The sequence below is a fragment of the Syngnathus typhle genome, linkage group LG17, assembly GCF_033458585.1.
Source record: "Syngnathus typhle isolate RoL2023-S1 ecotype Sweden linkage group LG17, RoL_Styp_1.0, whole genome shotgun sequence".
Taxonomy (NCBI): domain Eukaryota; kingdom Metazoa; phylum Chordata; class Actinopteri; order Syngnathiformes; family Syngnathidae; genus Syngnathus; species Syngnathus typhle.
Window position 1 is genome coordinate 2,593,026 of NC_083754.1, and position 14,919 is coordinate 2,607,944.

Consider the following 14,919-nt stretch of genomic DNA (forward strand, 5'->3'; position numbering starts at 1 on the left):
AGCTCATGTTTTAACCTTCCCATGACTTTTCACCTTCTTTCACCACACACTTGAAGCCACTATCATCTTTCACCACATCAGCTGGCACCCTTCCATCTTTCCTACACACTCGCTCCCTAATTGTGACTGTACACTTGAGCTGACTCTGCATTCTTAAGCATCCAAGCTCAAATTCTTCCAGCAGACAAGAATCCAGCTTGCCTAAATATCACTCCTATGAGAATAGTTCTCACAGCTTAGTACTGTTTTTTTTTACATGACAGTTTTTAGGTTGAATTATTTGGCTTTACAATTATATGCGAGTGCCAATCGCTCTGATATTACCGCCTGTTAAAATGCTTAGCACTCTATTTTCAAAAAATATGACATATCCAGTAGTAGAAACCCAGAACATTTGTGTGAAAGCTTCGATTTCCGCAGTCACACCAAGAATTCCTTCTGCTGCTTTAAGAATTTCAGCTATTACAAATAGTTTAGCATTTGGGAAATCGATGATGGCACCAGGGTGCCAATCGTTAACAAGCCCCTCTAAAAAGTAATTTCTATCAAATGCCAGGCAGAGGCTTTAAGTACCTTGTAAAAAAAAAAAAAAAAAAAAGCAGCATGGTTTACAGCTGCTCTGATGTCTGGAATGTTGATTCTTGAATTGTTTTTGTTTCTCCAAGTCTGGGAAAGAACTTCAACATATTCTTCCTCCTGAAACAGGCAGATCATTCCAATCTATATATATATGAAATTAACATATATACTCTAGTGGCTGGTTGGTACTCATAAAGTACAAATTCAAAACACATATTTGAGCTCGTAATGGGGGACCTGACATTTATAGAGACGTGTATTCAATTTAAGTTACCTTACGAAAATCAGCTGACAGAAAGGCGCAGTCAAAGGTTATAAAAAGTGGATTTGTTTAATTACAAAATCCTCGAGGCATTTTTTTTTGTACAGGTGCTGGTGTTCCTGTGACCCCACACTGTCGTAGCTGGAGAAATTCTTATTGAGGCTCTACGTGACCATGTTTGGTAAAGCTCCTCACACAGAATTGTGAGCGAGCCCCTTAAGGCTGCTCGCAGCGCTCACGTCCACAATCTATTGTGGCTCCCCCTTCCGGGAAGTTGACTTTTTTTGGTCTTGTCTTTTGAAAACCAGTACCGTAGTACTAGTTGATGATATTGACATTATATTAGAAAGGTGAAATAAAGTTCAGCGTAGGGACAAAGAATATACAATGAAAGATATTAGCGGCAAATTAGTTTTTGTCTTCAAGTTTATTGAAGAACACTTTCAAGTAAATCTCATGTTTTCATCTCACAATTATGTACATGGTTATTGTTGATAACAACCATTACATGTTTATGTCATCGAGAAAGGAATCCCAGAAAAGCCTCTGTGTGGTCTCGGCTGGCTCACCGGAAAAAAAAAAAAAAAAAAAGGTCTGGAGGAACAAATAAAAAACAAAAGGCATTCCATTAAAAAAAGGCGATGAGACAAAAAGAAAAAACAAGACACAATGGCAAGTTGTTAAAAGTGTTAAATTGATTTGTCAGTTATTTCCAGTTAGAGGGTTGATTATTTCCGAGCTTCTGACAAACGTCCTGATTGCGACTTTGTAATTCAAGTTGTTCAATGTCATCCACTGAAGACAAAAAAACAAAATTGTTTGAAAAAAAAAACAGGCAAAATCTCAAGATCATTTAAGTACCTACTACCTTATTAAGCCAAAGACAAAAAAAAAAACATGGAGTCAATTAGCATCCAGCCGAAATAATCAAAAATTAGAACGGTGCAATGTCCGATTCATTTTCCATCTACTGCATTATCCTGAAATACACTCCTTACCATATCTCCCATGTGGTTACAACGTTGGCCTCCCCCCCAAAAAATAATAAAGGCAAAGTGGTTTTTAAACCTGATAAAACAAGTACACACACTTAACTCATTCACTACCAATCCAGTTCATCGTTGACGTCTATAACCGTCAATGGTAGTCAATGAGTTAACATCATAAGCAGCCTTTTGGGAAAACAATTCATTTTTGACCAGTTCCAACAGCTGTTTGATATTAAAACCACCAAAGGAAAGAAAGAAAAACCCTGACAACAAATCTGGTTTGACTTTGTGCACAAGCCAAAATCCCAGCATGCCCCCACGTGTCCAGGTCACCTGGGCAAATCTCCGTTTGTAGTTTTCCACGCAGCGCTACGAGTTCACAGCTTTGAGGAGGCCAACGTAGTGAGACGTTAGCCTGCCGTTTCATTACCTCATGTCCCAGAAAATAAATATTCCATTCCTCATCACGCCGTTAATGCCGCTCACGACAACATTCATGATGATGCGGCCGTCCGTGCCAGTAGTGAAGAGGCCAACATGACATCCTCCCTGATCATCTTTGGATTATATTAATACTTGGCCGGATTAATCATTGTGCAGGCATATTATAAAAATATACATCGAGTATACACGTGGAATACAGAGGAGTACGTAAATGACAATCATACCAGAGGATATTAGAAAGCTCATGCTTATCAAAAAATGTGAGTCCGCGTTTCTGTAAAAGGCACCGGATGTGTCAGCCTCTCCTCTGTGGTGACGGACAGAAAATCCAGGAGGTCAAGAGTTATTGCTCCACGGGGAGTGTGCTTTTCTCTCTCTCTCTCTTTTTTAGTTCTACAGCAAAAACAAGTTCTCCCACTGTCCATCCACTGAGAAATAGCTCTAGTATGTCGAAAAAGGAAACATGCAAGAGGACGTCCACGCCTGGCCCCGGTCGAATGGGAAATCACATGAGCCACTCAAAGGTTTAGCTACCTGTTTAGCTACTGTGCGTGGAGAGAAAGACATGCGGGGGGAGCTGAAAGGAATCATACAAGTACATGCATTCACTATGTTCAAGGTGCAATTTGCGTATAGATGCCGTTCATCTATACTGACTTTTTCCTCTAAGGCGTCACAAATATAGCGAGAGCCTCATTTCCACTTGGCTGTATCCATTTTCATTTAAAAAAAAAAAAAAAAAAGTCCCAGGCGGTGATGATGCCTTGGAAGTTCTTTTCGTGTTACAATGGAATGAATTGAAAGCGCCATTTATAAAATAATAATAATAATACGAGGTGTGCCGCTTGTTTATGGCTACTGTCAGCACACTTTTTATTTTCTTGTTTAATTAAGTGGCAAACTCCCAGCTCTTGTTTCAATGCCAGGGTTTCATTGAGAGGAATAATATCACGCTGGTTGGATGTAGCTCAAGCTCCAAGCTTGGATTTAGCGATTTGAATGCTACTAAGTGCTGCATACTATTTAGTGGGAATGAGGCTAATGCTATCATGCTTTACAGAAAGAAAAATACCAACATGCTGAATGCCACATTGCCTGTGATTGAATTCTTAAGAGTTCCACTTGGTTTTAGATGAAAGAATATTGAGGAACTCTAAAAGAAATGATATTGCTTAGTGAAATTGCCCCCCCTCCCCCTCCTGAAAATAATATAAAACTTGGAGAGAAAAAAAAAAAGTTCAGCCATACTCAGAGTTACTGAGAGATGAAACCTGGCTGTATAAAAAGCTTCCAGAGCGCACCGGTTCCTTCAGCACATCTTTTTTTTTTTTTTCTGCCACTGACTGGGACAACCTTTACAGATGGTTGGCTCGAGAGACGGGTGAAGAAAAGCTCGGAGGCCTTCTCAACTGGTGATATCACCCAAGATATCATTTCAAAGACTACATTCACAGTAGCGATACGGGGAGGGGGGGGGGGGGAGCTTGCTCATGTCGTAAGGCAAGGGAAGGATGAAACATGGAGGTCGAACAAAAAGAACTAAAATGGAAGTTCAGGCTGGACAGAGAAGCCCAATCCAGTGAGGCAAATGTTGTGATGAATCGAACAGACTGTCCATGGCTTGAAGCTATACAAAAATTAGAGCACAAAGAGGGCTTAAAAAAAGCTACAAATGTCTGCTGTGATGCTCTCATATATGACATTTTTTAAATTGGTATATCCAATTGGTTTAAATATGAGGGCCATGACTGGTGAGTGGTACAAAATGGCCACAGCAGGAAACACTGTAGACGAGGCATTACGGTGTTGTTCCTTTTTTTTTTTTTTTTTTTACTTGAGGTCTGGTGTGTTTAAGACAAGAGCCCTGTCAATTCACAAACTACGTCGAGGGGCCTCAAGTGCTACATCTCCTGCAAATAGAAAAGGGCCAGCATAGTGGGAAGGATCGAACAATTAATTGTGATTCAATTGAAGCGTGATTAGCCTATTGCTTTTCCTGTCGTTCACAGGCACTTCAGAGGATTGGGCTTTTGGCTGATGTGAGAGGAGACGCCAAAAAAAAAAAAATGAGGTCATGAGAATGAAAGCAGTGAAAAAAAAAAAAAAAAAAATGGCCGGCAGGTTTAAAAATGTGCTCGTGAGCTCATCGTCTGCAACAAAAAGCAGCAGGATGCTAATCTGCCGCTGAGGCTGCCAAGGCTGGTGCTTGATTGAGTCCCCATGTCTCGTCTTCGGGTTCCAACCTGAGGACTTGCAGCCCCTTCTACTGGCCAACTTGAGGAAGATCCAGGGCTGAGGTTCAGGTTTTTGAGGGTGGAGCCGTTCCCTCCGAGTTTGCAAACGACTGTTCGTTCAGTCCGTGTGGTTGTTGGCATGCTTTTTCTTGTCCTCTTTTTCTTTCGGCGCTTTGGATCCGGCCAGTACCTTGTAGCAACCTCGTGTGATCTTAAACATCCAGATAGTGTTCAAGATGTCCAGGGCCACGCAGGAGGTGATCCAGGCTACCTGGGCACCCAAGCCCAAGCGCTCAAAGTCTTCGGTGCCAAATGTGGCAAATACGCTTGCCCAATAGGACGGCATGACGGCGATCCGCACCAGGAAGAAGACCACGGCCATCGCGACGCCATTTACCACGACCATTCGGTTTGAGCGGGGGTATTTTAATGCTTCAAAGAACCACCTGGAAAGATCAGCGACATACAAACAAAAGCTTAAACTTGATTCTTTTTTTAGCTGTACAGACATGGGTCATTAGTAATTAGTAATTAGTTGATTATTCCTATTCATAATTTTGAGGTTTCTTTCATTGAGTATTCTGCACGTAGAATTCAGAATTATTTTTGTCCACTTGAGGTCGCCATAATCACATTACACAATCCACACTGTGGTATTTGTGATGTTGACTGTTTACTAGGGGTGTAACGATTCATCGATACACATCGATTAATCGATATAAGGCTCTACGACTTACGATTACTGTTGACCTATTTTGAACAATAGAATACATCTTTCGAGTGGGTGTGGCCTGTTGAGTGATGTGGAAGTTCGCAAAGGAGAATTTGAGGCACGTGGACTAAGAATGCACTTGTGCAAGTCTTCAGTAACAAAGACTTCAGCAGCTTAGCATGAATGTGTTGCAATATGTCTCAATAAAAATCTACTTTAAAAAAAAAAAAATCTATTCACTCCTACCAAAACTTACCTTTGATTCACAAAAGGTGTGGATAGTTCAGAAATGAGACGAAAGTTGGCAAAGTAGGGCAGCACGCCGCGTGTCTGAAATGACCCAAAGCAAGTTGTCATTAATAATACAGAAAGTATGTTAATCAAAGGAGTTTATTTATAAACTTTTGATCCAAAAGAGGCCTTACCAGCACGTAACCATATGCATATAGCGCCGCCAGGTGGTGACAAACAAAAAATCTGTCCCCCATGGTGCTCCAATTACATGCGAGCAGCAACAAATCTAGAAAACAAAGTGGAGCTATTTAAGTAGAGCTGACAGAATCGTGTACGTGGTGATTAGCAAAGGTCAAAACTATTTATGCGTAAAGCAAAAAAAAACACTCTGCATGTTTTGTAGATCACAAGCCTATAGTTGGTGTTTTATATCATATAGCTTGACCTTGGACAAGGAGAGATAAAAATAAATAAAAACTCACCGTACAGTAGGTAGCCACAGGTAATAGCTACATTTAATTTAACCATACTTGGGTCGCCCCTGTGGAATAGTAGAGAACATTATGTTAAAAAAAAAAAAACATCCCACTGATAACTAATCTACTTCAGTAAAGAGAACACTTGACACCAATCAGAAATCCCATTCAAATTATTCACGAGTGATTGCCTACTGTCCATGAGCTTTAACAGCCTCTGAGATAGCAGATTAGAAATTACATTCCGCTTAGAAGTTATTAAAGCTGTGGTGAAGAGACAGACGCAAGGCATTTGGTGATGAAACTCGATCTTTTTTGTATCGCTGACAGCGTTGATGCAAGTAGCATCTGTCCAAAATAACAATGAGGCATCGGATGCTGGAAGCAGTCGGAGTCAGGTGTCGTATAACAAATGAGCGGCCGTATTGGACGGCGGATCACGTTCTCCCGTAGATGACCTCTGATTTTACCGTCAAATTAAAAAGAAATAAAAATGCATTATATGCAATTTCTGTTTTAAATGTTTATAATTTTTGCTCACTTTATCTGTCGACATAGCATTTTTTTTTTTTTTTATTCAAAGCTGTTTAGTTGTGGCCATTTCAGGGTGAAGAACAATACAGCTTTTCTATAACGGCTCTTAATGACGATCCAACGCAAATCTGATTGGCTGAAGGATTATTGCTTTCGCCACTGAGGTGTTGCAATGTGGATAAGAGGGAGGAAACGCTGAAAAATTCCATCAAGGACGTCTCAGACTATGTTGCAAACTCAAGCAAAAAAAAAAAAAAAAAAAAAAAAAGAAATCGCCTTTTCCTTGCCTCGTGAAGGGAATTAAAATGAAGGGTTCCAGTTCTCAGAGCAGATGCAGCTCGGTTCCCCCCTTTTGTCCCTTCTCCTTTTTATCCAAACCCCCAAGTCCCCATCACACCCAAATTTCTTTTCTCCCGCTATGAGCAACACTGACCGGGGGCCAAAAGGGAGACAATGAAAGAGAAGGAGGTGCGCTGCATTGATTTGACAGAGACGTAAGGGTGTTGCAATGGTAAGTGGGGACACATGGGGTGAGAGAGAGTGAGAGAGGGTGTGTAAGATTAAGCTGTGCTGTGGATTGCTATGAAAAGAAGCCTTGTTAGTTCGAGTTGCTGGGAGAAGTGGCGGTCTAGAGAGGAAGGGCAACTGAGAAATAAGACGAGGAAGACGGAAGGAGTGTTGCAAAGAAGTAAAATGATAAGAATGACAGCTCTAAGAAAAAAACAAAATTTTTTTTTGCAAGATTGAATGTGTCATAAATGTAACACTTACCAGACAGGATTGGTGTTGACGGCCTCATCGAAGCATAAGATGTACAAACAAAAGAATCCCACGATCAGAGCGTGGACCGTCGACACCAACCTGGAACACAACATGTGCATTGTGAAGAAAATTTGAATTACCGTATTTTCCGGCCTATAAGGCGCACCGGCCTATAAGGCGCACCTTCAATGAATGGCCCGATTTAAAACTTTATCCTTATATAAGGCGCACCGGACTATAAGGCGCACCATTAATGCATCATGTCAGATTTTTAATCCAAATCAAATCATTCTCCATTTTATCTTTTTTATTTCAACTTCAGACGGAACAAATTACTTTATAATCATAAAATAATGATCCATAGTCTTTTTGAGTCATGATTCATAGTCTTCAGCGGGCCACTTATGATTGATTTCATGACACAATGCTTTGGGCCAGTTTAAATTTAGGAATTTGGTCCATATATAAGGCGCACCGGACTATAAGGCACACTGTTGGTTTTTGAGAAAATCTTAGGTTTTTAGGTGCGCCTTATAGGGCGGAAAATACGGTATTTATTTTTCTATATTTATTTATTTGAGAATAAAATAATAATTAGAATTACTTCACATTAGTCTATTTATTTATATTGTGTCTGTATTTCTTTGTGAATAAAAATAATTATTATTTCACGAGTCTATATTGACATCCGACGGCATTCTCGTCACGGACCAATGAGAAATCCACAAGTGTGAAAATCAGTGAAACAAGAAGCCAATTAAAAGCTGCAAAAAGTATAATCGGGACAAATGACGGACGGACGAGCTTGAGAAACAGTCCAAGCGTTGACGTAGTTACGTTCATTAAACATGCACCGTCTTTCTTTGAACATGCAGACTCCCTCCTTGCACTTGTGGTTACATAACAAACAAGTTGAATGGTGTCTGGTTATGCAATGGTTGGCCACTATGCAATCATCCACCAGTATTGCCCTTTAACTTGTTGTGGCCTATTCGTAAAGCGATCCCTCTGCTTTTAAATATTAACCGTCAATGGAAGGAATTTAATAGCATGGAGTCAACAAGGGGGTGTTACGCAACTTACAAATGACAGGCTTCTGAACTTCACCTGGATGTTTTTCTTGTTTTTTTTACGGCAGCGTTGTGACCACTGCTGTGTTTGTACGGAATCATTCTGTTTGGCCTGAGCGGTTGCGTCATGAAAAACAGCCTTATTTGCTTTCGGAGGGCAACTCAAATATAAAGAGGGCTTGAAAATCCAAGTATTTTGATACTGGATTTCTTAGAACAGGGTAACTTTGTTTCATTGAGCTTTTTTGCTTAATGCAAACTGAAAACGATCCACTGGAAAGTGTTTTTGAGAACGTTTTTTTGCAAAAATAAAATTGTTTTTCTTTGGTTGCTGCAACTCACCGTGAGTTCCACTCTGTGTGCTTGGTGGGAGGCAGCAATCGATAACATGGTGAGATGGCTGAAGAGAGTAAAGGACTGGCCACCGAGAAGAAGAACTGGAAACCTACAAAGCTACCAGCGACCACAGCCAACTCTCTAGTCTCCATCCCTCACCTAAAGATGATAGGAGAGCACAGAGAGAGACACTCTGGGTCAATAAAATGAGCGACGACTCAATTCATGCTGTCCTCCAGGAAAAGATGAATGGGATAACAGGAGTCCAAATACAAGAACACATAAGAGTGACTTCTGGCAAGCTTTGTAGAGGTAGAAAGAAGACCAGAAAATATCAACTCATTCACTACCAATGACGGTTATAAACGTCACATTTGTGTTTTGACTGGCCTCCATTTTTTTCTTTAAAAAAAAAAAAAATCACAAAAACCTGCCATCCACTGTAGTCGTTTTAAGGAATAGCCAGGCATCACAGAGTATCGCAATGCACTGATCCATTTCAGGTATACAACAGCTCAGCCTGTAATCTAATCTGTTTTGGGACTTGTTTGGGATGTCGTAAACCCACGTGCAAGAGCCCTTCTCAGGGTTGCTGGCCCTGCTTCACCAGATTAAAAATACAACGGCGACTTCATCTGATGTTTACGCTTTCCATCTCGGAGTAAAAGTTTACAAATCCACACGTCGTATTCTAAGACTGTATTATAGAAAAGACCAATCCTTTATCGGCGATTACAAAAACGCCTTTCGAGTCTGGACTCTGACCCGATCAATTCTGATTAAACCATCGACTTTATGTAAGGCATTTTAAGCGCTCAGTTGAGAGAGCTGATGATTAGAGTTTACGAGGTACTGCTAACAAAGGAAAAGGTCAGTTGTTGACTATGTAACCGAAGCCAAACCGAATATGGAAATTTTACGCAACGCTATTCTGATATGGGTGCGCTTATCAAACACATGACAATGCATGAGTCCGTTACACATAAATAACTCCATAGGCGTCAACAAGAGCTAGCGTGACAACATGAACAATAATCCATAAATATTACAATTAAATGCTGCGTAGGATTCAGTTGGCATTTGCTGACTCATCAGATTTCTTAGGTCAGCCCACCATGCAGCGCATGACACTTGAGGAATGTCAGCTGCTATATTTACACTTAAATGACCTATGGATGCATATTGAAAAATAGCCTACTGGGAACAAAGCACAGGAGCACATTAATTCACAAGATCCATACAAACATGTTTTTTTTTAACATAATAAATTGGTTCATCTGAAACACAAAAGTGGCACAGGACAAAATGTCTTCATTATTGTTTTTCGCAACCCTTTCTTTGTCTATTTAAAAATAATAGGCTTGTGACAAATGACATTTGCAAATGTTTGGTAACTGTCAAGAATCACTGGAATAGATCACTTCAATAGGATAATTCAATTCAATTGAATCACCCTGCATAATTTGACTTTTGGCTGTTCCAATCTACAGTGATTACATTTATTTTTTACTGTTTTTATTTGTGCACAAATGCTTTTTTCTTTATTAAATAAATGTAATAAAAAAAGGTGGCGTGTTTGTTTTTGTGCAGGGCTGGAACAGAATTGGCACTTGACTGAGGGAAATTGAAATTGCCCACAAATGAAACTCAGTACATAAGGGAAGCATTGAAGATGAAATATCAAGTTCGAATGCTGGTTAGCCCCTAAATCAAATCATTCCAGTGCAAGCCCTCCTCTATCGAGCATGCTGAATGCACCATTCCCTGGAAACTAGCATGTTCAACCAAAAAAGCAGAAGCATACCTCGTGCACGGAGGAACCACACAACCCCCAGATCCTTATTGTCTGCCACGACGATCGTATGCTGCATGCGTCTGAATAATTCATGGGCATCCTTCACCTGGCAAGCTGCTTCGTGCACAGCCAGCCCCCCGTGGGAGGAAGCAACACGGATGCTCCCTCACTGCGGCTGACAGCACGGATAGAAGATCCACTCCTACGTCCACATTTGACCTTGTTCCACATCTTCCCGCTGTCAGCAAATCGCCACTCGTGACATATCGACTACACATAAACAATTGAATCTCCTCTGCCTCGCTGGAGATCCCAACCTTGCAGCCTGACTAAGCCATTGCTACACCAGTGTCTCGCTCTGCTCATCGGGAGTCAAAATAAGCAGCCAGCCAAATCTTACCAATGTCTTCCTGCAGGGTGGAGAAACGAATGCTGATTCACGGTTGGCATTTTACGATCGCAAGCGGATATCCCCGTGTCAAATATTGCATAACGACATGCCGATCCTCCAGTCGTGTGCATTGGCATCGTTCATCTTCACAATTCATATTTCTTAGCAGGGAGTGCGACTGCATATTTAAGCATTGCAGTCGATGGAGATAATGCAGGCAGCGGTTATCAGAATAGAACAGCGTGGTCATAGGCGTGGAACGAGTTGCAACGAAGCAGTATCATTTCAGCAGGTAAAGTTATTATTGCGCGAGTGAAGCGTGCAGCCGAACATTTCAAACGGTCGATCACGTCAAATTTGACGTACAATGATCGCTTAAGCACGCGTACGTATTGCGTTTGACGTGGTGGTGGTAATGAGATCTGCGTTACCTTTTTATCCGTCGCATAGGTCTGTGTGGCTCGGATAGGCTCCCCGTTTAGCCGCCGTCTTGTCTACTTTCTTACAACTTGACGACAGCTAGCAAGTCGGCTAAACTACGAGCTTGCCAGCTCGCCCGTGCGATCCACAGAGGGGAGGTAAAAAAAATAAAAAAATAAAAAAAGCCTCCCGTGCCACGTAAACAATTCCGACGCAGCATTACAACTGGGTATTAAAGCTTTTCCTTTTGCTACTTTATCTTTGCAGCGATACGTTTCCGATCATCGGTTGAGCGGCTGGAAAAGTTAAAACTCGCTTTATTTTGTTGACAGGCAAGAGCGACTCGTGACGTCTTAAAGGACACGCCCCCTTGTCGTGTACACGCCCCCTTCGTAGGCAACGCCCTCGAGGAACAAAGGCCCCAGGAATTTTTAAATGATCAATCTGAGAACGAATCCTGCACCCGTTGCATAATTGATTGATTATATTTGACAATATTTATTTCATCATTATTTTCCAATATAATCAATGCATCACAATGATACATTCATATCTCTGGGGAAACACAACTAATACTGCTGTGCAGTTGTGTTGCACACCAGACAAAACAAGTCCACAAATTGATTCAATCATTATTATCTGAAACCCAAACAGAAAATGTCCCTGTGTCTTATAAGCACAATGTTATTTATTTAGTCACACATCGTAGATAAAGACTGCTAGAAATGTAAGCAATGTGATAATATCCCCCCCAAAAAAAACATATCAAAATCATGTTAGCATAATGCAACCAAAACACTCTTGGTTCACAAGCACATTATTTTTAGCTACCGCAACATCACCGCCATAAACTTTGCATTTACAAAGATTGTTGTAATTAATCATCTCTATAATTGAAAAAAAAAATCTGGCAAATTCTGAAAAGTGCATGCTTTCTTCCAAACACATAAAAACAGAATATTAAAATTTTAATTTGAAGACTTCAACCAAGCGTGTGAATTGCAACGTCAGTTAAAGACTGGTTTATCTGGTTCTTCTGCTTACAAGAATTCCCAGCCAAATCATGACCAATTCACGTTTTTATACACTACCACTTGTCTAAAGTCACCTTTGCACACTATCATCAATACGCTGAGGAGCTCAATGCAGACTGTCAATGATTTTCTTCTTATTGTCTTTCTCACTCTGTGTTTTGTTCAGGCCTGGTCAGCTAAACAATGGCTCCACATCAGCAGCTTCTTGACATAGTAACCGTTTGCAAGATGCTTCCATTTTACACTTGGCCTGATTTGTGAAGCGACTGTGGGCCAAATCAGAAAAAGAGCTGATGGGAGTAAAAGGGAAAAAAAGCACTTAAAGGCACTGTGTAGCGTGAAATATGATTCATGCAGCTGACTCACTGCAGGGTGTGAATTTTTCTGATTTGGAAAGTACTCAACTGGCATTTGTTTTGATTATGATTAAAGATGGCAATATATGCACAGATCATATATTTGTGCCAATATCTTCCAATAAGCGGATTATTTTTTGAGAAACCTTTTAAAACATGCATAAAATGCTTACAAGGGTTTTTTGTTCCATGGATCTTACCTTGATATTAATATTGAGCGCTATCAATTCATCAAATATGACTAACAAAGTGGGACTGACAAAAGATATTGCTGGAATTTATGAATTAATTCATAGAGACATGGCCATCAATTATTTGGCCTATGCGTAACTAGCAGTTGTGGTTCATGCTGCCACGTGAATGACAATACATAAATAAATAAATAAAAATACATAAATAATATATCACACAATATGTATATATCTGGGGTCTACCAACCACAAGGGGGCACTCTTTTACTGTCTATTGCAAACATTCTTTTGGTAAGAATGAGTGACTTCAGGGCTTCGTATAGTACATTTAAATTCAAACTAAACGTGCACTGGGTCATCTATGATATATTAACAAAAATACGTGAGTACTTCTCCAGACTAATTTGTCTAAGCCAATTTTAATTGACATTTCTCAGCATGAAATTTCATGTCCCACATGACCTTCTGTGATGGACCTATAATGATTATGGTAATGAGAACAACAATGACAGTGTTGTATCAGCAGTGTAATTAAAAACAACAGTCTACTTCTTCTCACTGCATTCCTGACGGCTTGTTTTCATCAAGATGCGAGACTGCTGAGGCAGGACAGGCCCGAGCCACGTTGTGCAGGTTGTCAAACACAATTTCAAAATATAATTATATGTTTAATTGGCTTTTGTCGAATATATACATTCGTTTAAAGCTCTTAAACATTAAAGAGGACAATTTGAGACAAAATACTTTTTCCATGCCACTTTCTGTAATACATAAATTCAGTGATAATGATGATAATAATTAAAAGGTACAGCATGAGTAACAAACAAAAACACTTGACTAAACAAATCATTATACAGTAGTCAATTACGGTAATTATTCGACTCCCTTGGGCCTGCTGAGCAATGTTTGAACTTAGACTTTGGATGTCCAAATATTTAGTTATCCCAGGAGGGGTCTAATTAGTATGCAATGCTGCAGGTAGCACACAGAAATTTTTTTTTTACCAATGTTAGTATAATCAGAAGAAACATTGAATTACAATTTTGGAATCTATGCATGTAGCACTCGCGTGTTTGGCCGCATGTTAACTTGCGACTTGACGTAAATGCTTGATGACAACATGGGGAATGTGTTAGAAATATAAACTAAGTTGACGCTGAAAATCATGGCACACTGCAGTGTTGGCTGGCAGAGATAACTCCTTGATTTTGGAAAAATGTCATTTTGACACAATTCAACACAATCACCATAAGTAATTATTTGCATTCAATTCATTGATTAACCCGTCGATCGGTGCATTTCTAAGACGACTAATGAGACAATGCACCTAAAAAGGTAAATGAAGAAAAAAAATCACTCCATAAATTATGTAATCTGTTAGCGGACACAAGATGGCAGACTTGATATTCCTAACTAGTAACATATGACTCCATTTAGCTCCAGGAGTAGTAGTTTCATTTTTTTTTTTAACATTCCACAAATTGCTCTTCTATTTATACAATGAGGCCAACTTTTGCAGCATTTCCTAGAAAAAAAAAAGAGAAAAAAGTGAGCAAACAATATTAAAACTTAAAAGTCTCACCGGACACAAGCTATTTCAGCAAAGTCAGATGGTAATGGAATTTGGAATAATGTAATGTAGGTTTGAATCTAAAGCACTTTGACTAGTAGAGCAGCTTGGTGTGTGTATAAAAAAGTGAGGGGGGTTAAGTTTGTGCTGTGCCATGAGCATCTCATTCTCCACCCACACAAGCAACTAAAAAAAAAAAACAGCAGCTAAAACATGTTCATTTGTATTATTTGGCGAATGGACCTTTTTTTTTCTCGACATCTGAGCGGCTCCGGCCTTCTGTGTTATGACCGGCGCTGCCCACATCTGGAATGTGTGTGGGTTTTGACGACACCCGCCACATCTGGTCTGCGATGCAGCTGCCACGCCCCTCCCGCTTCTGGACAACCTTGTGCAAACACCGAGCTGTCACTCCGGGTTACCGACAGTCCACCTCACTGTCCGAGGTGAGACGCTGCTACATGGGCGTCCGCAAAGCCGCATCTGCAAAGACTGTGTGTGTGTTTGTGTGTTTGACTTTGAGTGCATGT

The 14,919-nt window shown here is 40.3% G+C and overlaps 1 protein-coding gene across 2 annotated transcripts; it reads right to left on the minus strand.

Annotated features, from left to right (window-relative positions):
• Positions 1-1,249: 1,249 nt before the first annotated feature.
• Positions 1,250-11,594, minus strand: tlcd4b (TLC domain containing 4b). 2 transcript variants are annotated; one of them, XM_061303713.1, is made up of 7 exons: positions 11,250-11,594; positions 8,639-8,791; positions 7,236-7,325; positions 5,937-5,995; positions 5,646-5,740; positions 5,477-5,550; positions 1,250-4,954 (listed from the first exon to the last, which is right to left on the minus strand). In XM_061303713.1, the coding sequence occupies exons 2-7, from the start codon at positions 8,782-8,784 to the stop codon at positions 4,627-4,629; spliced, it is 792 nt and encodes a 263-aa protein (XP_061159697.1). In that variant the 5' UTR covers positions 8,785-8,791; positions 11,250-11,594; the 3' UTR covers positions 1,250-4,626. The 2 variants fall into 2 exon arrangements, with proteins under 2 accessions (XP_061159697.1, XP_061159698.1); XM_061303714.1 differs by lacking the exon at positions 11,250-11,594 and adding an exon at positions 10,437-10,994.
• Between the last annotated feature and the right edge of the window lie 3,325 nt (positions 11,595-14,919).

Coding starts and splice junctions, on each gene's coding strand:
- tlcd4b (XM_061303713.1), bottom strand. CDS start 8,784: ATGGAGACTAGAGAGTTGGCTGTGGTCGCTGGTAGCTTTGTAGGTTTC. Junction 5,551..5,645: donor ATGCATATGGTTACGTGCTG/GTAAGGCCTCTT, acceptor GGGTCATTTCAG/ACACGCGGCGTGCTGCCCTA. Junction 4,955..5,476: donor ACACCTTTTGTGAATCAAAG/GTAAGTTTTGGT, acceptor TGATCTTTCCAG/GTGGTTCTTTGAAGCATTAA.